Genomic DNA, 26817 nt, shown 5'->3' on the forward strand with positions numbered 1-26817 from the left:
CTATCGAACAAGTCGTATTTGGGAATCATATTTCAGGTATATTTCTTCTCCTTTTTGGATGAAAGTAATGGGTATCATTTTGAGGAACATACCGGTAGTTGCATAAATACGCAGACTAATTTTTAAACGCTTATATCTCGAGGTTCCGTGACCAGAAATAAAAAAATCCAGCAAAAGTATCTCGGTCAATCTTTTTGCTTTGTTTTGTTTTTCTTACTCGCATCAAACAAAGTCTTTTACGATGAATGATGAGGCAAAACATGCCATTTTGGAACAAAAACATTTGGCCACCTCAATCACCTGATTTGAATCCCGTTGACTACAGTGTGTGGTGGCAAATTGAGAAGAAGGCCTGTGCTACCCGCCACCCAAATTTGGACTCATTGAAGGCCAGTGTCAATGAGCAATGGGCAGCCATGGAAGACCATTACATCATCTATGTGTGCAAGGCCTTCCACGGGAGCTTGGAGGGTATCATAGCGGCTGATGGCGGTTATATTCAGTAATTATATTACATTTTATACCAAGAATAAATTCTTTATTATATAATTCTCAAAAAAAAACGTCATACAAATTTTATTACACATTTCATTATTTGCTACAAATAGTCCGCGTATTTATGCAACTACCGGTGTATGCCATCAAATCCAATATGTCATGAAAGAGAAAACAAAGCATAAATGAACTTTAAAACATAATTGAAAAAAATAAAAGAACCACTTATCGGATATTGGCATAATGTCGTCAAGAATTCTATAAAAATGACTAATATCCTTGAGAAGCTTCCTCCACATAAACCAGTTGAGATATGTCTGGAAAAACTCACCAGAGGTATTTTATCCTAACGTCTTAACCGTCTTAACATACCTCCGGTTAATAAATCAACAGTAAAGTGTGCCATATCTAATTCATTCCCAAGGTTGCGATAGTTTGCTCAATCGTCAGAAATGACAGTTTTTCCGGGTAAAAAATGCTCAGCAATGAGTGGTAACAATGTTGCCGATGAACGATCTTAAACTTTAACAAGGAAACATTCCCCACAGTCCCTCTCGACAACTCCAAAGACCAAATTACCCTCCTGGTACCTACCTTCATGGTATTTATTCTTCCAAAAAATATTTAATATTTAAATAAAAAATTAAAGCTTTGAATTTTTTCCAAAAAATTATACTTTTGAAATTTGTTTAGAAAAAAAAATTTTTTTTTTTAAATAATCCAAAAACAAATCAGTCCCCTCAAACAAAAAATATAATCCAGCTTACGCCCCTAGATATAAATATATGAAATCATATACATATATAAATATCAAAGTAATGGATTTTACTTTTGTATTGTAAAAAATACTATACATCAACAATTTTTTTCTAAGATTGAATTGTTTACCCACGTATGATAAATTATTAATTTATAATACGATATAAAAAAAGCAGTATTCTGTTTATTTAATTATATGCATTTATTTAAAATGTGATATTTTACAAAATATCCTTATACTAAATTATAACCCGTGACAAAGACAGAGGCGTCTGCAAGGACTGGACTGGAGGGGTTGTAGCCTCTTTCTTCTAAAAAATTAAAGCCTTTTTCCTTTTTACTAGATAATTTATTATTTAACATTTTTCAACAAAAACAATTTTTTTTTTTTTGAATTGTAGATTTTAGAAATAAAACTAATTTGTAAAATTTAATATTTAAAAAAAAAATACTTTTTGAAATCAACAGCTGTGGATTTTTGAAATTTGTATACAAAAAATTCAATTTTTTGAGAACAGATATAAATTTTTACTAAAAAAAGTAAAATTCTAACTTTTATAAATAGATGTAGATTTTTGAATTTTTTTACAAAAATTGAGTTATTTGAAATTTTATTTGGAAATTTATTTCCAAAAATTTAAATTTTTTGTCTTTTTTGTTTTTAGTTTAATTAAACCAAAAAAAAAAAAAAATTATATATTCCTGTAGACGCCCCTGAAACATGAATGTATACATGATAAAAAAACAATTATTTTTGAAATTCCTCATCCACACTTGGTATCTCTATCTCACCACCATTTTCTAATGTTTGAAGTATCGCTGACCCTTCATTAATCTCCATCAGATACCCTGTGGTCTCTCCAGATTCATCTTCTTTCGTTGGTTCATTAATAACTTCAGCCTCAATTTCCTCATGATTTAATGGAATGTCCTCTTGTGTGAGATTATCAAGGATTTCATCAATGGTAAGTCCATCCCAATGAAACTTTTTCCATTCATTTCGGTGTGGAACGCAAACACAAAGTAGTTTTCCTATGTTTGCTCGTATAACGTGAAGGCGAAGTTTGATAATTCGCAAGAAAAGCTCTTTCTTGTCAAGGGAGCTGACAATTGAGTTGCATTCAGCATTACATAGGTAATTCTCCTCAACAGGCTATGAAATAGAATATAAAGTTAATTAATAATTAGAAATCAAGATTTAAATTTAAAACGTGGGGAATTGCAAAATAATAAAAAAAGTTCTGAAATGCATGACTAATAACTGAAAAAAGATTTAACTATTTTATTCATTTTTTACTTGCCGTAGTACCCGGCATTGTCATGACTTGTTTTTGTCGTTCAACAGATAAATTTTGCTTTAAGTATATTATATCATAGATATATTCTTAAAATAATTACGAGGGACTTCTATATAGGTACGCGCGTATCACACATATATTTACATTCTAAATCCGGTAGGAAGCATCTTAAATAATGGCAATAAATTATGCAATATGAATATATAGAATATTCATCAGTATGAATTATCGTGTTTCATGATTACACTCACACGTCGATGCTCAATAAATAGATGTTCTTTTCTCGAGAATGAAACAATAATAAAATTTAAAGCTTGAAGGGGAAAAAAGTTATATGAAATTATGAGAAAGGGACTACTTTAGTATATAGAGCGCTACCAAAGTGAGTATAAGGTACAAAGACACGTTCTTAAAAATAAGTTTACAACCCATATTTTATATTACCGGGTGATCCATTGAAATCTGATGACTTTCTAATTCAATAAATAGTTAAGGTTAAGTGATTGGAATTAATTCATATTCCGATATATTAAAACAGAAAAAAATAGTTATAAGTCAAAATAAACCTGAGCTCTCTAATTGATGTAGAATATGAGAAAATGACACATGAACGTGATCGACGAATTTCCCTTTGCGCAACCCATTGACACTGGGCGTCTCCAGGACCACTGTCTACTCCGTTAGAACGTTCCGTCCGGAACGTTGGAGAAGAAGAAACGCTCTCTCAAAAAGGCCAGACTGGATCCGGAGTAGTTAAAGAAAACAGTTCAGGCTAATCTTATCAAATTTAGGAGGGCCTGTGCAGGAGATCTTGAGGTTTCACATCAGACTGTCCAGAGTGCTATCAAAAAGTGGGTTGAAAGCGCCTTGTGAGGATGGAGAGTCCACTTTTGACACCAGCAATAAAATAAACCTATCTCAACCTCTCCATGGAAGCAAATTATTACCGTGAAAGGCGGCTACATTAATGATTAAGAGAGCTCAGACACACATCCTTTTGTTGAAATTCTATAAAATTATATAGTTAATTAATAAATTATATCTTGTTGAATTTTAAAACTCAAAGTGTTCAGATTTTAATGGACTACTCGGTGTACAGGGGCTCCACGATAAATTGGAACTATCTTAAAATTAAATTTTCTTGATAAAAATGGAATTTGGAGTGTATTTCTTAATATGAAAAAGTTAGACATGATAATAAACAATAAATTTATTCAACATGTCCTCCTTCAGTAGCCACCATCTTCTCCATCCTGCCCCTAAATGATTTGCATGCCCTGATGACTTCCGCAGAATCGACAGCATTCCACTCCCTCGTAATGGAGCCCTTCAGGGCCGCGATGCTCTTGTGGCTGACCTTGCACACCTCCCTCTCCAACTTCCCCTACCAGTAGTAATCACACGGATTGAGGTCGGGTGAGTTGGAGGGCCAGGTGTTGCGGATCTCAGAAAGTGATGTCGTGGGAGTTGAAGAAGTTAGTGGTCCTCATGGTGATGTGTGCAGGCGCTGAGTCTTGTTGGAATAGGACCTCCCTCCCCGCGGCCGTATCCTTCATCCAGGGGATAACAAACTCCTCCAAGACTTCGCAGTACCTTATCACGTTAACCCCTTCCTTGGGATTGAAGAAGGAAGGAGGCATCACCTCACCGGTGCTGCAGATGACACCCAGTGTCATCACAAAGGCCAGGAACTTTGTGATAAAGACCACAGGGACCTCGTCTCTCTCCTTGGCAAGTCCTTGTCATTCTGGACGTTGTAGCTTCTGTCGACAGTCGTGTTCTTCTCGTCTGAGAAGAAGACGATACTTCCTCCATGGCTCTTCAGGTCATTGAGGAGACGCTTACCGTTGGTGAGCCTGGTGGCTTTCATGGATGCCGTGAGGAAGTGTTATTTGACCATTTGGTATGACCTGTACCCGAGGTCCTCATTCACAGCCTCGGAGACCAGCTGTTTGTTCACTCCACGGTTCTTGACCAACCTGGACAGGGAAGTCCCCGGCGAAGCCTTGATGGACTTTCGGAGGCCTTTAAGGAAGCAGGGAGTGCGGATTCGGTCACTTCTCATGTTGTGGGCCTTGCGGCAGACCTTCCCCTCCACCTCCCAGGCATTGAAGACCCGGTACACCGTGGTCTTGGGGTAGTTAAGAAGCTTGTAGATAGCAGAGGGATTGTGTCCCGTGCGAGCCAGTTCGAGGATGGCGTCTTTCCTTGCTTGTTCCATGATGACTATTGTTTGTTGTCAAAACAATTGTGGTGGAAGTTATAGTGTATTGCTCACGCAACCTTTTATACTAGTATGATTTAACCACGAATATCCATATTATGGATATGGATGAAGTTTAAAGTAGTTCCAATTTATCGTGGACACCCTGTATAGAGTTGTATAAAATATTAGTTTACCTAAGAGCCTAAGAGATTTTATTCATATGGGAATGCCGTTCTTATAAAACTCGAAACATATATGATTTTAGTGGTATAGTTTGTGATTAAAAAGATAGTGCGAGGAGAAGGCTAGAGCAAGACATATGGTAGGGGTGAATTAAGACCCATGTTAATATTAGCTTCCCATAACATTATTTTTTTTGTTTTTTGGTGGGGGGATGGGAGAAAATGAATTACTGGAAGTAAAAGGAGAACCATCTACATTTAAAATGATATTATTGCGTTGACAATATTGTAATAATATTTAAATTCATATATATTTATTTTATTTTGCGTATTGTAAACAATTTAAACCAAAAATGGGCAATACTACATACTTCAGGTTTAGAAACTAACACAGATTAAATTAATAACACACATCAAATATTTTTCTTCTTCCAATTTTTGAAAGTAGTTTTTTTCATTTCAAACCACTCAACTCTATATCTATATTATATAAACTAACTTTTCTTTTTTAATATGATTTGAAGGCTTTATGTTAGATACAAAAAAGCCCGAGAGAGTTTTATTAATATAAACATATTGATATTAGTCTTACCTCAAAAATATGTATACCACATACATCAGGGAGCACTGTAGACGGTTTACCCGGTATACACGACCGATTCTATATGGAAAACATCTACGATATTTTATTACTATGATAATATTGTTATTTTTGAGATCTATAATAATTAATTAGGACTTTTAATACGATATAAAATGTATGTTTGAAGCAAGGACGCTCAAACAGGTATGTGTTTCACTATGCCTGTTGTTTTGTAAAAAATCTCACCTACATCAATAGCCACATGTACAAAGTGCCAGCAAGTTTTGCTGGCGTTGTGAAGGGAGTTTATTTCCTGCATTCCATTTGGGGTTCCCAGGATCAAAAAGTTTTCATAGCCCCTGCTCCAGAGGTTAATCATATTTATGACATGTACCTTGGGACTCAATGTCCTTTAACCCTAACTTTATGTTTACGCCACTTTATAAGTTAAATAAATTTTTAATCAATGAAATAAATGCGGAAAAAAAAGATAAGATAAGAGTAAGGTCAAATGGATTATTTTTATCTTCGATTCATAGTTCTTCAGTTTTAAATATTACCAAAGTCTATTTTAATAACTTAAATGTAGCCCATTAAGTTTCGAAGTCAGGGGTCTAGGGGACTTGTACTCTGTCGCGTTCAGGGGCACCGTGAGGATAATCAGGGGTGCTGTTTATATTTATTCTTTAAGGTCTATGAGGGGAGAAAAATATTTTAACAGTTTTATAGTTCTTGTAAGGTTATTGTTCCAAGCAGGTTACTCTTAAGTTATAGGAGAAACGTGGCTCAATCGATTGTAGGTTGAGATGGTTTAGGTTTAAGTTCTTACTTATTGGTTTGCTACTATAATAATATAAATTCTTCAAATGCTGGAGCTCTAACTCTTATGCTGAATCGACTAGGAGATGTAGGATTGCTCATACTAATTTATGCTATAGTTAATTCTAGGCACTCCATAACTAGGTTTATAAGGGTTTCACGGGAAGTGGGGCGTTGTTATTACTTATGTCCGGCACTAAAAGAGCTCAATTGTCCTTTAGTACTTGGTTGCCCACAGCCATAGCTCCTCCCACTCCTGTGTCTTCTTTGGTCCATTCTTCAACATTAGTCAATATTAGGCTATCAAACTGTATACGTGTCATTAAATTTATCCAATTGATAGCATGTTTTTAAGATAATATATGTATACTTTGAAATTATTAAAAGAAATGAATATACTAAATTAAAGTGTATGAACCTCAAAGAATAAATTATATAAAAACTTTTAATATCGGCTCATTCCATTAAATTATGAAGTTTCAGGTGGTATAAGAATTTTTCTCTAATCTCGAATATTTCGAACCGACCACAAAGTATAATCTTTTAAATACCGACAGCATTTATTTAGAACCCCCCCAGTATTGCAACTATGCTGCTGAAAACCTTACGAAACTCTTTCAGTATAAGATCTGGGATCCTCAGAAAAGCAAATGCCTGATAGAATGACAAACTCATTGATCAAAGACGTAATATGAAGTACCTTGAAAAGGAAAATCTACAAAATACTGCAATTAGCAGTTTGATAGACAGCTGTCCTAACAGTTTTTATCGTAAGGAAGAATCATTGGTGACCTTCCTTGACATAGAACTCACTATTGACAGTGTTCACAGTGATCATATCATTGATGCCATGTACTAGCAAGTTGTTGACAAAACAACAAGTCGCTAGTATAGTGATCTTCAAAAATTGAACTATTTTTGCTAAGCTTGGTAGCGAGAGCGCATCAGCAAAACCAACAAGAGGATGCCCACAAGGTAGTATCATCCCCACACTTTCCCAGAATCTTTTTTATAAAAAAGTATTTGATCTAATAGAAAGCCCAATCTATAAGATTGAATATGCAGATGGCCTGGCACTATGTGTTAGAAGGGCTGATCGTCAAACACTAACACAGTTTATGTAAGGGCTCTTGATGAGCTCTAAGGATGGGCTGAAGTCAGATTAACTATATTCAGTGGTAACAGAACCGAATGTAACTAATTTACCAATAGAAGAAAAGGTTACAAAGTTACTGCCTACATGAACAGAACTGAGATACATAGGGTTAAAGCATCCTAGTATCTTGGGCTAGTCATAGATGATGGATCATATTGTAAGATACATCTAAATAGGGCAATGCTAAGGCAAACACAAGCCTTGAAGGCATTCGACAAAACGAATGGTAAGAGGTTATTAACATTATCTGATAGCATGTCCGCTATAGATAGTTTTAATATAAAACCAGCGAGCATGTTAAGAGAATAAATCTCTTTTTGTAAAAAGACTCTGTAGAATTTCAAGCGTGACATCACAGTTAGATGGCTCAAGGGTCACAATAATAGCACAGGGAATAAGTTTGCTGATGCTTTGACTAAGGAGGGTGCTGAAGAGGGAACCAGTAACTCTCTCCGATTCCGTGAGTCAGACTAAGAAAGCTCTCAGAAAAATTCCTTTGAATGAGTGACAAACTTTTTGCCAACAGTTAGATAGCTGCTCCAAATCTAGTCAGTTTATCGTCGAGCTGTACATAGGAATAAAAGTTTAGAAATACAATAGATATCAAATCATTAGTGGCTATATACAACTTAATTGATATCTTTTTTAAAATAGGTAAACCCCTGAGCACGATTTGTCGACTCTTTGAAGAAGATGAAGAAACACCATTTCATCTTATCCATGACTATGGCCGTACAATGTAGGAAATGACTGAACTAGCCATGGAGTCTATGGAAAAGAAAAGATCAATGGAGGAGCAACTTTAGAGGATTTTTAATATGGTGTGTAATTATGATTTATTTTATAATGATAAAGTTAGAAACTCATAGGTACATCTACCGACTGATACCGGATTGAGTTCCAGTGGGGTGGGGTGTATCTAGGAGCTAAACAAAGAGACAAATTTTTTAGTTTTTGCAAGTACAAACAAAATCTCGTTAGTTTTATGTTCCTCTTTACAATTCCAATAAATGCTGTTTACTTTTTTTTTTCAGCATTAGTGAACAAAAATATTTTGTAATTTGCTTCACAAATTTTGATTGTGGGTTTTTTTGACAAAAAAATAAATGTATTTATCATCTAGACAAATTTTTTCATGTGTATATGTTAGTATGTTACTTTATGTTTATAACACATTTTTTTTTATAAATTCATAATAGCATATATATTATAATGCTCGCCCTATGCCAAAGGTCTTTAAATATAAAGAATAAATAATATGGACCATTGTCAATGGGATTTCCTACTCCTTCCTTGGCCCGAGCAACGGTGGGTTACCCTTTGCTCCTTATTTATATAAATAAGTTTATATGGTAAAAAAAATTGGGTACTCAAACTCGTCAAAAAAGAGACTAGCAACGCCAAAAATATGAACTAAATATTTTTGTAAGCTGTCGATATTTCTTTTTATCTTTCTCTTACGTGTATTATTTACTTGAACTCAAAGTAACTTGTGTTAAATTGTGAACAATTACAATCTCTAACAGCAAAAATAGTACAAAAAGTATATGCTCAGTTTAATTGAATTTGATCCCCTAATTCCAAATATGGCCTAATTTTTTCTTTGCTAGCCTTGTGGTCTTTAGAAAAAAGGCATACATGGCTGTCTATTTTAGGCTACTTTTAAGTTTCAAAGCCTTTGTAAGCGCTTGGTGTTGAAGATAGGGATAAATTATGTGAATATATTGTAAAGCCTAATGTTGAAAAAATCTAAAACTATTTTTAAAATGTATATGTCATGCTTTTGACTTGAGTTTTGATTATCTAAAGTTGAAAATAGATGCTTTTTGTGCAGAGGCTCATATATTCAAGACAAATATATTGGAAAAGTTTAAAAAGTGTGTCTGAAAATTTGAACTTTAATTTTTGAAAAAAATAATGCCCAAAACTGCTCTGTATCATTGTCAATTTGAGATAAGCCCATGACAATTTATTAAAAATAAAACTCATTTTTGTACTGATCTCATAAGAATAAACTTTATTAAGATTTTATGCGGCGATATATCCATATATTCGGGTTGTGGTCGCTTGAAATGATTAGAAAACTTCAGGATATGGTTATGTAGTTTAAAGTTATAAATGGACTGATTAATTGTAATATCAAGCCCAATGTATGTATAAAGGCGTAAAACACTAGGTCGTCTTCCAATTTTTACTTAGTTCAGCCCAATCGGCAAATACTAATTACGTCCAACATAGTTTTTTAAATCGAACTATAAGGATATGAACAGCCTTCCCGGAAGAGGTGAGAAAAACGTCTTCACCTTATGGTTCTAAGATACTTTAAAAAAATAATCCACATCTACTTTAATTCCACACCACATTATATCAATTCATTTTACCATCTTATTTCATTAAAATTTATCATATTGTTTTATTATACTCTATTATAAAGTTTCATTATATTTTATCATGACTTGACAATATATAAAGGAAATTAGACTTAGTAAAGATCCTGGAAACACTAAATGAAAAATTGAGAGCCAATGAGGGCCTCCAAAATATCAGTTTAATACATAATATGGGAACAATTGTCAAAACAGGTATGTCAAATATTGTGAGAGAGCAAATTATTTTTTAACGTAACAAGAGATTTGAAAATAGCGAAACGTTAAAAAAGGACATTAAATCTATATTACACAAGAATGCCACTATTGTAGACAAGAGAAAAGATATACATAAAATGATTGGGGATTATTTTCGCAGAATCTATGGTTCTTGGCTCTGAAGGATGCAAATTGCAAATAAATATTATCTGCAAATGCTTCTATGGGGCTGCTTATTTCATGTACTTGCTAATGGAGACCACAGGTTTGATCCAGATTTAACTGAAATAACACTGAATGATGACAGCTTTAAATGTCATCATGTCAGTGGAGGAAATAAAAAAGATCTTCAAATCATGCAGCAAAAAGAATAAGGAGCTCCCATGCGAATTCTATGTTAATGCTCCACCAAGTTGTCACCTACCCCTTGTTCAAAAAAAAAAAGAAGAAGGTAACATTGATTAAATACTTTTTACAGGAGCTATTTTATCAAGTAAGAAATAATTTGACTAATTTTTTTCCAAAATTGTCACATGACTGTAAAATAATTGGATTATTCGATATGGCCACCCTCAGCACTAATGACGGCCTCCAACCTCCATCTGAAGCATTGCCACACCGCGATAATATGGTCTTCCGACAATGCATTCCAGGCTGACATGATGGATGCCTCCAAGTATGCTGTTGAGCTGCTTGATTTGTTCTAGAAAACTCCCTCAACCTGAGCCTAAATGTTGTTGTCCAATGGGTTCAGGTCAGGGGAGCTGGGAGGCTACATGTTCTCAGACCACATAGAGGTCATATTATTGAAGAGCCAATCTTGGCTTCTTTTTGGGTGTGTGGCATGGAGCACCATTCTATTGGAAGACAAATGGCTCTTCTCCAAACACCTCATCAATCCAGGGATTGGCATGTGCCTCGAAAAGATTGATGTAATGGGCCAGGAATATAACAGAAGCCGAATATTTGGTCTTTAATGTAAATTTTAAATGGGACGTCAGCAGGCTTTTTGTCACTGATGTATCAATACGTACGGGAGTTTGAAACCCGATCTATCCTTTAAAAAAATCATCAGAAAACGAAATTGTTGGCGTTCCAGCCTCGAGTTTGTTGAGGAGTAGTCTTGATCTCGTAAACCTGTTTGCTTTTGTTAAGTCATTGATGATGTGTTTTTTTCTTCTTGCCCTTCACTTCATCCCCAAGTCCTTATGAACGATCCTATGGACTATACTGGAGGTCAAAAACATGACCTTTGCCTTCCAACAAAGAGTCCTGATTGGATTTCTCTTGATCCGAGCTTTCACAGATGAAAATTAAGCCTTTGTCCGAACTGACCTCTTCTTCCAGATCCTTTCGACTGTCCCACGCTCCTTCTATTTATTTTCATGATCCTCCAAAGGTCCCATTGCCCGAATATCTTGGAAAAGTCAAGATATCTCTCCTTCTAATCCAAAAATATACTCTTCGTTTGGCAAAATTATTTCCTAATTATTAAAAGGTTAATAATTGATTTTTAGCTATCCATTGTCGTTGTCTTTAATTTCAAGATAGAAAGAGAAAATGTGGCAAACTTATACGACGTACCCGTCGTTCTTGAATAAAAATAATACTTGCTTTACCTCTCCTGTTTCCTCACTGCTGACTTTTAAGAATGGATTGACAGCCCAGTCTTCTACTATTAGCTAGAAAAGATGCTGATATCGTTCATACATATATATTTCCAACACTTCCAGGAGAGCACAATAGACTTGAATGTTAAAATCTGATATTGTATTTCCTTTATTCAATTGACAGCAACTTGAAAACTGGTAAAGATCATGGCGGGATAAATTTCGTTGGATTAACTTACACTTAGATATAAAGGTGGAAATACTTGATCGAACTTAGAAATTAGAAATGATTTGTATAATTTCCTTGCAAATCCAAATTAATTAAATTAAATTTTGGGAATACATCTGACAATAAGCAATGTTATCCTTGATATTTTTTAGATCATCCAAAAACACAGTTTTAGAGTGGAACAAAGAATGAAAAAGTCGAAGGAAGTTTTCCTTTGATAGTCGTGTAACTTCCGTCTGTAGCAATAAATGCTAAAACCCTTAATCCCTATCAGTATATCATTTAGTATATATTATAAGATTTCTTACAATGATCATTTCTTGTTCCAACTTTTCATCTTTGACAAAAACAAAAATAAGCGAGAAGCATATATTTATTTCCTAGTAAAATAGACTTATCTAACTTCAAACTAAATTAGGATGCAGCAAGAATTTATTTTCAATGTTTTTAATTTATTTTATTTTATTTATTCTTCTTTAAGCTGAGTTATTACTGAGTGGTATAGACTTCATAATTTGGTCTGGTGATTTATGTAAAACTGTGTGCATAATCTTTCTTACTGCCCAATCTTCTAATTTTTACCAGATCTAGCAATTAGCAAAGCTATGCTGTTGGAAGCACGTTTAACTCTTCGTGGATTGTTGTGAAATGATCAAAACCATATTCCCAATATTTTTTCGTACTTTTCTGAACTATTCTCAAAGTAGCAGAAAAATAGGTTTCATGACGCTCCAGGACTTTTGGTTTAAACAGTTAAATAAATATAAGAATATTGATGCACTAAATAGCTTAATAGAGTTTTACAATTACTGGGCGTCCTTTAAGTAATTGCTTGAAGTTTCAAAAAGGATAATTTGGGTTTCTGTACTTGCATCCTATTTTTCTGAAATTCCACTTTTTTTTTAAATAGTATAAGATTTTATTGTAAGTAGTCTGATTGACTTTGAGAGTAAGAATATACTGAATAGTGAGTTATGAATAAAATATAAAGGCACCAATAATGAAGTACATTATTACAACCTTGATATAAAGTACTTCTATCGTATCAAGCGAATAATACTCAATGAAGCTATCTTTTAGTCATATTTTTCTAATTTTGTTTGTTTTAAGTAATCACACTTTACTGAACCCCTCCCCAATCGCCCCTTTTTGAATTAATCCCCCTCCCCAGCATCAAAACACTCCCCACAAAGGGTGATTTCGCCTAATTTGTGATACACTCCTCTAAAACCTCTCAATAGAAAAAGGTTTTGTAAAAAGAACCAAAAAATCACCTTCTATTTAAATATTGATTATGATTTTGTAAATAGTATAAATCAAACTTTAAAAAGTTTATATACATAGAAATAATTGGCCAGATGAGCTCAATTTTTTGTAAAACTTATATAATCCAAAACAACTGTATGTTTTGTCACATTTTGATCAAAAATTACTTCTATTAATTGATTCAGGGATTACAATTATAACATCTAAAGTAAAAGCTTAATCACTTAACTTCACCATCAGATATTTTTCTAAAATCCCTCTAGTGACAATATCGGCCTCAACTGGCTTTTCCCATATGTGCTCAAACCGCTGTAAACTACTCAAGGATTTATTTTCTAATTTATATTATTTTTTTAAATTTCCGACCAACTAAGAAATCGTTCATTTTAAAATTTATATATGTATAATATACAGGGTTCACTGTATAAAATGAATGTAACCTCAGAGGTGTTTAGTTCAACTCATACTATAGGTATGTTACAAAGTCTGAAAAAGACAAAATATACATTTGTAATGGAGTGTTTCTTCCAATAAATATCTCAATTATTAAAATCCCTTGGCTAAACACTGAAAAATCTGGAGATTCGTGGTCGAAAATTAAATCCGTCTTCTCCCTGGATCGTACGTACTAAGAACTGGCTTCTTAAGACCGGCGTGTTAAATATGACACACGGAGATTGTTAATTATTATCTCATTCAAATTATGTCTTTATGCATTTAGGACTGTCGTAGTTTGAATCACGGAACCTACACTTCCCTAGATGTGAATTGTACGAGATTCAGTGACCGGAAAGAAAGGAGCATAACATTAACATGAAAGTTCTATCATAATTTATTACCCCCGACAAATTTCTTCATCTCATAAAAACTGATTGTGTTATTCAATTTTATATTTTTTTCAATAATGAATATAAAAATGTTTAAGCTTCCTTAGCTTTAAAAAAATCTATTAGTTCGAAGGGTCATTTTTGTCCAAAAATATCAAATATACGGAGGTCATTTTAAGTTATTAAATGAAGCTGTATATTGTGACTTTTTCTTGAATTTTTGCAATGCCAATATAGTGTAAACCCTCTAGAACATTATTTGGGTAAACTTTTTGTAATGTCTTTAATAAAAAAAATTTATTATTTAAAAGATGTACATATTTATTGCGTTTTAAGCGTCACGATACTTCTGATCGATCAGCTATTCAAGCAATTTAATACTTGGGGTAGAAAAAAGATTAGAGCACTCCCTCTTTTGTAACATAACTACGTATCAAAAAAGAAAAAAAAGACGGAAGTACTTTATGTAAAATTTAAAAAATGAATGTGACTCTAGACTCTCCCTGGCTCATCAAATAATATTAAATACTTTTTTCTCGATTTGTTATTATTATTTTCTTTTCTTGAGTTGAAATTATCTAAGTATTAAGTGAGGAGCTGTATGAGTGTGTGCGCATTATCCACAGAGTGTAACTCCCAGATGTGTTGGAGTATTATTTTCTATACTAATTAAGCAATATTTGTATGTTTGTCGACGGTTAATAACTCCGGGTAATGCGGGGTACTACCTCTATTATCAAATAAATGAATAAGGTATGACCGCTGTTTGCTTATATTAGATTGTTTACAAAACGGCAGAGAGGTGTGTGGCAAAATAATACAACTACCGGATTTGTATGATACTGTGAAGAACTATCTCAAAGTATCTTCTGATCAGCCTATAATCCAAATCGAAAGAAATAATCAATTGCAAGCGTATATTTGTAATATATTTAATCTTTGTAAATTTAAATTCAAAATTGTATTTAGGTACAAGAAAAACAAATTAATAAAGAATACCCTGTTTAATTTATTTATGTTGTAACCACAAACTATTTATTGTCACACCACCATGTGTATAATATATACTTTTTTAATTTTTCAATCCCTATCACATTACTTGAGGTTAGAACCATGACATAAAAATGACTCTGTATAAAATAATGACATTCAAAAATGTATTATAGCAGAGGCATATAAGTATGTAGTAATAGTTTTAAATTAAGTAAACTTCAGAATTACTCTAATATTCATGCTTCAAATTCAGATAAATACTGCGTCAAAAAGATTCCAACAAGGCCAGAGCGCTTTGTTTGGAATACCAATGAGTAGAGTAGGACTTAAAAGTTTTCTTAACATTCAAATACAACATAACGACATTGAATTGCTTACCTTAATATTACTTTGAGCAAGGATTTTGTGAAGTATTTGATGAACGGATGATCTAGAATAATCATACTCCACATTCAGCTTTGAATATCCTAACAAACCCGTGAGAATGTAACCGAGTTGAGCTTGAAGAGTTACTAATTTTAACTGATCTCTTGCTTGCTCTGAAGCTGGAATGGATGGAAGTTGTAAAACGGATTTATGAGGACAGAGTTGAGTTTCAAAGTTATTTTCGAATATGAGTCGTAGGTTTTCTTCCTCAAAGATTGTCTCTGTCGTTGCATCGGAGGATAGGTTACCATTTAGGATGAGTGATTCATTATTTACAATATCCTTTTAAAAAATATATTTTTTTTTAGTAATCTTAGTCAGATATTAATGATCAAATATCATTTAGCTTGACAGGTTAATGAAAAATCTCATATTTAAATTACACATAGGTGTATCAAATCAAATGAAAATCAAAGGAAAGGAAACATATCTGTGTACAGTACATATTTAACGACTCTTGGTCTATATATACATGTAACAGCCAAAATAATTCTTATGAAATTTGAATCACATTACACTAATTTAAATATTTATAGCGGTAAGAAATAAATCCTTTTAAAAATAAGTATAATTATTATGAATCCTTCGATTCAATTTTACCTCAAAACTTCCATTTATTTTCCCAGAGTCTGCCGTCACAGTTACAGGTATAACAAATCCTGATGTAGCTGTCAAAACAGGGTCTCTACTACAGTCTTTTAAATATGCATTATCATCGACGATTTGACTAAGAGTCGTTCGATGTCCTATTGAATTCTCAACCATGTTTCCTTCCATAACATTCTCTCCTCTATTCCCTACTTTTTGTTTTTTACCATCGACAAAAGCCACAACCTCCTGAACAAGCCTATTACTTCCTTCGTCCTCTTCATTTTGAATAGAAGCAATGGCTTCATCTAAGTCAGGGCCGAGAGAATTGCTATCTGCCGCTTGAGATACATGGATTCCCGGGGAAGAAGAATAAGGAACATCGTGGTTATTCACCTTGCATATTCTTTTTGAAGATGGATATTGCTGCTCAGGGGATTTGTAAAAATAAGGAGGTGGTTGTACATGTTTGGATGACGGAGGATGGACAGGGGGAGCATAACTACCACAATTGGAGTGAGGATATACATGTGGCGGATGGGTATATTCATTTGATGCCCAGGTATATGAAGGATACCGCATGGGATGCCAACCACGAACAAAGTCTGGATGAGGTGGGGGAGGTAAATACCATCTTTGTCTTGGGGAATATTGTGAAAACATGGATCCTCCATTGTAGTGATTCATGTATAGGTTTTGAGGGGGTCGATAATTATACTGTTGATGAAATAGAGGCTCATGTCCACTTCTTTTTCGATGAGCAGCCATTTGAAAGTTGTTGGAAGGTAAATGATGATTACTGCCTCCAGGAGGTACATAATGTTGTTGAGGTCCACAATTTGTTTTCCGAAGATGATCTTGATATTGTTCATATGATGCCGCTTGAAATCGACATTCTTGACAATCAAAGACGTGCTGTTGATGGAAACTATTGTTGGGATTACCAGAGCAGGAAACAGCTGGATGTATATTCCTTGGTTTAGGATAATGAATAGCGCCTGGGTGTAATGAATAAATGATTAGGAATATTTTTTAGGGTGTCGAACCGTATATTACCTTTATTCATCAAGGACGAATCATCTTCAGGATCATTACCAAAGGAAGTGTTATCTTCCTCGTTGTCTGATGAATCAAGCTTTGGAACTAGAATCAAGAATACAGAAAATTACCCTACTTTGTTTCAATAATTATAACTATTGATTATAAATTAAAAACTTTGAAATGACAAAAGTTGGGAATTTGGTATTATTGGATATTTCTTATTTTGCATTTCATTTATCTTAACAAGAAAATAACCCTCTAACGTTCAAAAAATGGTCTTTCGTTGACGTGTATTGATTTGAAAATCTGACAAATGTCGAAAAAAAAGAAAATTTTGCTCTTGTTTCATTCAAACTATCGAATTGAATCCAGTTACATAATTTTTATTCTATTACGTATTATAGATAAAACATTTATGTTGCAACAGTATTATTACAGTCTTTCTCTAACGTCTCTCCTGGTATGAGTATTTCAGTTCCAAACATGCTGCCCAATAAATATATATTATATTTTGGTACCGTGTATTACACGTCATTTATATTATTATAAAATCTATTTTTATTGTTCATTTATGCCATTTGAGCTGAAGCCTTGGTTACTTCTTTTCCTGCACGTTCGTACTTTTGTGTGTGACATGGTATTTTGAAAAGTTTATGTGGTGAAGAGACAAAACTAATCAGTTGACTTTGATGAACGACAACTCTGATAAAAGGTCGATAGGCCTTATTCCAATTCTTGATATTGATAATTGAAGTAGTATCCTAATCAAGGTTAGATGAATAGTATGGCCGTAAACTGATATCTCCCCAATCCTTTCCATCGTTTATGTCTTTTATTTTTGATATCCCAAATAAACTAAAATTTTGCTTAGTATTCCAAAAACATAAATGGGTAATATAGTGTTTTTTATTTGGATAAATGAAGTATCAAAGTATATTCAATTATAATAAATTATATACTTGTTATCAAGAAAATAGATTTGTTTAATATAAAAAAAGAGAAACATCTAAATAAGTGCACGTTAAACACAATACCAAAAGAGAATATTTATTTATTAGCAGCATGGTTGGAACTAAAATCCTTTGAGGCAAAAGTTATTGAAATATTGATGCAAAATATATGTTTTATTTATACTACTTAATAAGATAAAAATCCTGTTACTTTATACAAATCGATAATTTTAAAGAAACAACATCCAAATTTCCATTTTTTTGACAATTTACAGATTTTCAAATCAAAACCCACCCATGAATGATAATTTTTTCTACTTTTGATAGTTATTTTCTAACTTAAAGGAATCAAATACAAAATAAACAATGTCCGGAGATTCAAAATTTCCAACTTTTGTCATTACGGTACACGCTAATATTATATATTTATTCTTGGTCATTTATATCCAAAAATGAATTCTAATACATACAAATTTTTTCCCTTCAATGTTTTAAGGATTATTATCAGGAAAAGTTATAGTAATTTGTAATTGATGCGCTATTTCTTGCAGACTCCCCTGTACATAACCTTATTTCTTTCAAATATAAACAACGAGTATATTAGAAAGATGTTCTGAAATATGGTGCGTGATAAAACATGTTTAAATGTTACGTTCTATTTTTGTTAAGGAGTAGGTTAAAGAAATCATAAATTGTTCATGATTGAAAAATTTACATCAATTATCTAGCATTGCAATCAGTTGTTTTATCACCAGTTTTTTTAGAATGGAAATCATCATAACATGAGACTGAAACATAATTATAACTAGTGAAATATTAATGTTTTAAAGATATAGATCGTTAAAGTTTTCAAAAATGAGATGCATAATTAAAATGCTAAATTTTAGCAAAGTGTATTAAATACTACCAAATAGTTCTAAAGTTAAAATATTTTGACGTCAAGAACTAATTTAGGCCTAATTTGTTATGGGGAAGGAAAGGGTTTGAATGATGGCAGGAAATGAATTTATTGAAATGGTTCTAGATGTTAGACAATAAAATTTTGAATCTTAATTTATTATTATGGGTGGCTTTGACCAGCACACTGAATAACATGTTTTACTCCAGATAATTTCTGGAGCATATCATAACAGTAAGTGATATTATACACGCAATTGCATCATCGAATGGTTATAATATTAGTAAATTAATTTAAGATATATTTTAATTTCATCCAAATAAACAATATTTATAAAAATACAAAAATAGTCAAAAAAAAAAGTTCATACTCAATAGTAAAACATTTTAGTCTGTTTAACCCTAATATGTTCATATCTAAATTATATGACCAAAACATATTTTGAAATATATAATTATATTAATAAGGGACTATTGGGATAACAATTTCTGCTCAATCTTCTTAGTTTTACATCAGATAAAGAGAGATGTAAATACTATCAAGTCCATTTTATCTCACATTTTTTCCAAAATATAATTTTTAGTTTTGGAACTTTAACAATCTTAACATAATCTAAATATCTTTTGGCAATACAGCAACTCTTAGTTATTGAAATATAGGTATACATCACCAGTAAAAAGCTCGGTGGATAGGTTATCATGTATAAAATTGTCCCTCAGATCCCCAATCAAGGAGTGTCTATGACTAAATGCTCAGATTACGAATATAAAACAAGTTTTTTTTTTGTATCAACTTCGATTTTGGAGAATTTTTCATTTGAACTTTTTAAATAGATTGATCTATTTTATCAATTTGAACTAGTGTTGGGCTTCAGTCTGAAAATGGTAGACAGTTATAATTTTTTAAGACGGAATTGATTAGGTCCAAGTTCGGTTTGGACCGGTTTCGTAGTAAAACTTTGTCGGAACAAAATTTTGTAATGATTATGCCTATAAAAAATGATTTTATAGATATGAACCGAAATGTCGATCCAGGTCTGTCTGGAATAAATCATTTAAGACCGAACCAGAAAAAATAATCAGTCTCGAACTGAGACTGAACGCTAGTTATATCCAGCTTTGGAGAATAAAAAAATATCAATTATCCAAATCCTTAATTAGTTATAGATTATAATTATGTTTCTTTTTGTACAAACATGTTAACATAGGTATGTTAAGTTTTTTATTAGAAATAACAAGATTATACAGAAAGGACAGAACTGATTTTTCATCTACATACATAATTAGATTTCTTAAAGCCAGTCTAATATGTAGAGTAATAATATTGCTTTAAATTTGTTTATGCAGAAATTGCTCGAGGTTCTTATACTAATAAATAAAAACTCCATCATTTAGTATTTTATCATTGTATTTATTTTCTTTTTGAATACAATATATGAAATTCTTTACTACGGAATTTTTAAGATTTGAGCAGTTAGCCTCAAGCAATTTCTACTTGAAAAAACTGGAGCAATTATATAACCATTCCAAACAATCCTTAAAAAATTATCATTTTGTATATAATATGTATACCCAGTGGCGCTATTAGTCCCTTTTTGGGGGACTTGTTGTCCCCTCCCAAAAATTTATGTCTTTATTATATCTTATATATAATGAAAAGTCTGTTTGTGGTATTATATCACATGGAATGTAAAAACAGTCGTACAGTATAGTATAAAATTTATCAAGTAGATATATCAAATAACCAACTATATTCCTATGATATTTTTTTTTGGCCTCCGGGGGCATTAAGTGGCTGTTTTTTACCGAAATAAAGCATATTTTCCCTACTTTCTTTCTATATCTCTCTCCTTCTCTCTGTGTCTTTTCTCCTACATTCATTCTTTGCTTCTATGAGTATCTATTCAGCCTGCTATGCGGGCACCCTCTGGTAGTTTATAAATAATATAAAACAAAGTTATTTATATAACGCTGCTGATCATTTTTGGGCTAAGCCCCAGCCCATCTAATTATGAAAGCTCGCAACGCCCTTGTATATACCCATTTTTGAAATCAACTTAAAATCTAGTCATGTGCCGGGAGCTGAATTTTGCTGCTGGAGTATATTTGATTTTATAAAAAAATCACTCGAGGAATTACGAGCTATTCTCATCACTGGTTTGAATACGAATTACTCTCATGGGTATGAAACTTGCTATTTTCCCCCAACTGAAAACTATGGATGATGAAGACGATAATTCATTGATTTAGGGGGACTACATCCCCTCCAGTTTACTACCTGTGAAGCCCCTGACACTACCTAACACTTTTTGCACACTAAAAAAATTGTTAGTCAAAAAATCAAATTTCATATAAGATTATTGAAAGTTTCTTATTTAAAAATTGTTTTTCCGTTCTCTAATTACTAATAATAAGATTCACATCCTTAACTAGCTCGGACGATGCGGCGTTCTTCCTCTTGTGTACTCGAAATTTTTGAGGATGTACATGCTTTATATTCTCAAAAAAAAAAGAAGGGACTAAACTTAATTTTGACAAGTTACGAGTAAATAATCACATTTTACGCACACGGCCAGAGTTTTTTGTGTGTTTTTTCGTTTACTTCCTAAAAATTGAGTACTAATTTATGAGTTTTGCTCATGACACATCATTAATAAAATCAAAATATTAGGATCAAACATTTAAAATGGGTAAAATACCTCAGCTAATTTAAATTATAGAAAAACATTATTTGATAAAGAAAACTAACTAACATTTATGATTAAGAAGGGCCCAACAGGCATTGTTTACGTGTAACCAAATGTCAAATGTTCAAAAAATAAATATATATATTTTTTCAGAAAAAGGATTTACTTAGAAGTAGAAAGAAACATTGTTTTCTAAGAAAAGACGTCATTAAACTAAATATTGAAAGAGCTGTGAAAAGGGAATCAAAAAATCCCAACACTTGCCTTGATTTTGCCTATACATGTATATGTAACAATGTAATATTTGTGCATTTTTTGGCAAACCCGTTTTTGTTTTTGCATGCTGTAGCGTATTTTTTTCTTCTCCGTAGCTGTTATCATTAATATTTAGTCCTCATGAATATATGTGAAACCTTAAGGAACATTTGCGTGAGCTCATAAATACAGAGAGTACCACAAATAATTTATTGGAGAGTTTTACATGTTCGTTCTTGTTGGACTCTGTGTATAATTGAAGATTGATCGCGGAGTAATTCTCGTCTATGCCCTTGTCTATTTCCTTCTCCGCCTCCACCCTCTTTACAGCCCCTTGTAGTTGAACGCCATGACAGCTAAACTGCTCTCCTCTAAAATATTCTTCAAATTATCAGAGTTACCATGTTGATTTTTGTTTTCTTTTTTTAACATGCTCAAAATACTCCAAAATCAGCATCACAGATTATATTTGAAATAGGGATCATGTTGAAAAGACATGTTTCCCTAAGATTCTATGTGAGCCCCGTAATGAATTCAACCGTTCCCGTCCAAGATTAAAAGTCCTAACTGCACACTTGATTTGAAATAATGGTCTCATTTATAGAAATATTTATTACTATTAAATCCAGTTCTAAGTTTTAAAATAATATATTAAAATAATATTTATATAAATAAAATTCATCATTTGGATGATCTTCTTTTAATTCAAAACTGCTCAATCTTTTTTAAAGCTTATTTTGCGGCGTTTTATCCTAAAAATATATTTCTTAAAGTACCTTTCATATCAGCAGTGTAGTGACTAGTGGATCTATGTATATAAGTTAGAAAGTAGAAAGTCAAGCGTTGTAAATGTTTAGATATTCATCCTAAAGTTGTATTCAATGTACATGTTACATCATCACAAAATAGTATTTGTGGCCTCAAAGAAAAAGGCACGTGGCATTGCAATTGTTCATTGCCTGTAGTGTTGTGTCTGGACTTATTTATTCGGTTTAGTCAAGTCTTATGACCGGTCCTGTCAGTCTTTTGGACAGGTCCTTAAGACCTACGGTCCTTTGGACTTTCAGAGTACTAGATCTGATGTTTTAAAAAGAAATAAACTTGCCTAATATCATCAAGAACCGTACTTTTTAAGTTTCAGTACGGATATCCAGGAATGAACTGTATAGGCCCAAGATCAAACTGGACGGAATTGCAGTCTTCCGTCCTAAATAAGGACCGGTATAATACTAATTGGAAGTATTCTTTTTTTTCACTCCTACAAGTTCTTTCAAATTATTCTACTCACATATTAAAATGACATGCCTATATTTTTTAAAACCTTTATCGTCTTTATATTTGTTAAAAAAAAAAGTGCAAAACTGACCCTTAGTGATCTTTGATCCCTTTCCTGCCGGCCCTTTTTTCTTATTGACACTTCCTTTTGGTCTTCCAGGGCGTTTATCCTTTGTGGATTTCCGACGAACCTCATCATAGCGCATTTTCTCGTCTGAGAGAATGTCTGAAGAGTTTCCTGGAGCGAATCTTTCTTGCAGGAGTTTGAGAGCATTGAGGGAGGAAGATGATGAAGAAGAATGATTTGTCATCTTCTCCTAGGAGATTCGTGAATAATGGAATCGCAGTACAAATCATTTTTCCAATACTTTTTTTCCTAACAGCTTTTTGCTTCTTTAGCTCTTGCACACACACCACACACTCTCCATGCAGAAAAAAAAGTTGTAAAATGATACGAAGAAATATTCATAGGTAGAGGAAAGAGAGAGAGAGAGAAAGAGGTGAAAAGAGGCAAAGACTATAAGAGAAAAGTTAGTTGTCCTTTTATGCTATAAAGAAAAATTGATTTATTTGTTGTCATATGAGAACCTATTTTTCCCATTAATACAGAATGTTATTAGAATGAGAAGGAGTAGAACTACTACGCCTCTGAAATCCTTCCTTTTTGTTCAAGAAACAACCTGTTTTATAGTTTTATATTCATGCATGTACATTCTACAATACACATATACTGACAAATTGCCTGCAAGAGCATATTAAAACAGGATACTCTGGAAAGTATTCTTGCCTGTTTATGAAAACTACGACTCAGATTACGTCGTCATATATGTTTTTGTTAACTCTGATATACGGGGAGCGGGGATCAAATTGTCGCCAAAATATTTATCTACAAAAAACAACACAAAATATAAATTTTTTAACTTTTTTATTGAAAATCAAAACTATGACGAGCATATAGGTATAGAGTAGCCATTCATTCGATATAATTACCGTTGTCATCAATAACGGCCTCAATACGGCCTCTGAACCAGTCGCAGGCTCTTCTGACCATCTCATTGTCCATGTTGCCGAATACCTCCTTGATGGAGTCTATCAGGCTGGCATTGGTGCTATGGGATGTCTGTTGGTATGTCTCTCGACATAGCCCCCAACAAAATAGTCCAAAGGATTAAGGTCGGGGGGATTGAAAAAATTTAACTAAGATGGCACTAACATGTCATAAACGAGTAGACACTCTATTTTAGTACAGATACCAGTATAAGAATATTTGTATAGTGACAACAATCATAGATATTCCTTGTCCCACTTTTTAAAATTCCCTCTATGGTGTAGTGTCTTAAATATGAGAAGGAACAAATAAACTGCTCTTAATTAAATGCTTTACTTAATCTGTATTTTAGTTATCCCTTTTTTAGTACATCACTACGACAATTAAGTAAGAAGAAATTCCTCATAAAATAAATATTTTGAAATAATTTATTGATGCAAAAGAAAATGGTTTAAACATGTTTAATTCACAAGAATGAAGACAATTTTAAAAACCCAAATAAATGTAACAGCCTACCAACTGTCATGAATTTAGAGTGATCAACGCTCGCCGAAAAGGGATTTGTATCACATATCTATTTTTTACTCAAACTTAGATAGAAATCTCTAAGTAAATATCAAATAGACTCTTTATGCAAATGTTTTCTAATAGTTATTTTTATTATATATGGATATTCCAAGAAATTGATAAAAGTAACAGGTAAATGGTAATTGAGAATTGAAGGTTTCATCAAATATAGCAAAAGAAGAAGAATAAAAAAAAAACCCAGTGCCTTTTAAGTTTGTTGTTTTTTTTTTTCTCATATATGACATAAAAATCCTCCTAGCATCTTTCAACAAAAAAGAAAAAGAAGGTATAAAATCAGTTGGTTGTTAGGGAATTTTGTCTAAAACTGTTAACATAATTCTTTTATATTTGAGTATAGAATAAGGTTTACCAACGATTGTGTGATCATGAATAATGAAGAGTGTCACTGGAGTTATCAGCGTAAGTCCCTGTTGGACTCAAACTAGAATTGAAGATCACAAAAAGAGTACTTTTTACCTGCATTTGTGGGGCACATGTTTATTTAGGGGCTTTCGCAGAGGGTGGACTGGAAGGGCTGTAGCCCCTAAATAAATGAATATCTGTTTTTTACACTAAAATGTAATTTTTTTTTTTTGAAAAAAAAAATTGATATGTGAAATCTAATTTTTACAATTTTTCTTTCAATTTTTTTTATTTCCTTTGAATAACTAAGGCTTCTCAAAATATACTATACAAATTTAAAAATTTAGAAAACATAAATTTAAGTTTTTTGGTAAACAGCTGCAAATTTTCCAATAAAAACAAAAAAAAAAAATATTTGAAATCTGTTTCTCAGATTTTTTTTTATAAACATATTTTTCAATTTTTTATTATTATAACAATTGATTTTGAATTTTTTTTCACAAAAATTCAATATTTGAAATTTTTCTCTATACAATTTAGTTCTTTCTGAATAACTAAATTTTTTTCCAAAAAAATTATTTTTTATGTTTGTGTTATTATTAAAAAAAAAATCAAGCCCTAGATAAAATATTATCCTGCGGACGCTCCTGTTATTTTTTTAAAGTAATAGCTCATTTATTGTTACGTTATGACAACTCTCTTCCCAAAAATTCTCTAAATTGTCAAGGTTACCATGTTAATAGTCGTTTTATTGTTTTTACATACCGAAAATGCTTACGATTTACAAAACAAATATCATGACACTAAAAAAAGGAATAAGAAGAAACAGTTTCTTTAAAAAAAAAAGAAAAACATGGCGGATAATTCTTGAATCAATGGGGTCAGATTTTTTATTACAAATTTGAACCTCCTATGCCAATTTTTTATATCAAAGTTTATAAGAAAATTATTTTGTTTTATTGATTTAAGTACTATAGGAATTACTCACGGTCCACCATGTGATACTGTTTTTTAGTCACATCAACACCGTATTCAGTCTTTTTACGAAGATCACAAGTAACTGCTGTTCTTGTTAACATTGTGTTTAATTCTTTTAAAACAATGGGAATAACAATTTCAAAGGAAACAATAAACAAAGTGTGAACATTTGTCAAACAAAAACGTTAATTCTATTCATTCTTACAACTTTTAATAATAAATAACTCCATAGTAAGGTTCCTTATCTACAATATAAAAATATTCAAGGATTATATCTACAAATGCGCGAGATGAAAAATAACTTTATTCCTCTATATTTTTGCGATGTAGTATCATTCTACCTATAAATAAAGAAATACTTCATTAAAAGGATAATTCCACTAAACCATCGTTACTTTATTGCATCACGCAACCTTTCCTCCAAAAAGAAAGAAAAAAGGCCCGAAATCATCTGATAGTTAGCCAAATAAGACAATAATACCAACTACTATATAGCTCATTAAGTACTCCCAGACTGTCATTGAGATATTATTTATCCAAAGTTTGTAAAACGAATTACATATAAATATTTCATACTATTAAAGTCCTACTTAGTATTTTATTTGAAACTGTATTAAAATGTTGCCTAGTTATATTTTATTAATAGTGCAACTATACACTATATTGTATTTCTAAATGATAGCCAAAAATTCTTCATAGAAATAATAATATGGTAATAATATATATAACTTACG

General features: G+C 32.3%; 1 protein-coding gene across 2 annotated transcripts; it reads right to left on the reverse strand.

The window, feature by feature from the left end:
- Positions 1-1437: 1437 nt before the first annotated feature.
- Positions 1438-26193, reverse strand: LOC121132267 (uncharacterized). 2 transcript variants are annotated; one of them, XM_071894153.1, is made up of 5 exons: positions 26094-26193; positions 17079-17165; positions 16035-17020; positions 15387-15716; positions 1438-2407 (listed from the first exon to the last, which is right to left on the reverse strand). In XM_071894153.1, exons 1-5 carry the CDS (start codon positions 26182-26184, stop codon positions 2003-2005), a joined length of 1899 nt encoding a protein of 632 aa, XP_071750254.1. In that variant the 5' UTR covers positions 26185-26193; the 3' UTR covers positions 1438-2002. The 2 variants fall into 2 exon arrangements, with proteins under 2 accessions (XP_071750254.1, XP_040583566.1); XM_040727632.2 differs by lacking the exon at positions 26094-26193 and adding an exon at positions 23219-23605.
- Between the last annotated feature and the right edge of the window lie 624 nt (positions 26194-26817).

The sequence above is a fragment of the Lepeophtheirus salmonis genome, chromosome 2, assembly GCF_016086655.4.
Source record: "Lepeophtheirus salmonis chromosome 2, UVic_Lsal_1.4, whole genome shotgun sequence".
In the NCBI taxonomy this organism is placed as follows: domain Eukaryota; kingdom Metazoa; phylum Arthropoda; class Copepoda; order Siphonostomatoida; family Caligidae; genus Lepeophtheirus; species Lepeophtheirus salmonis.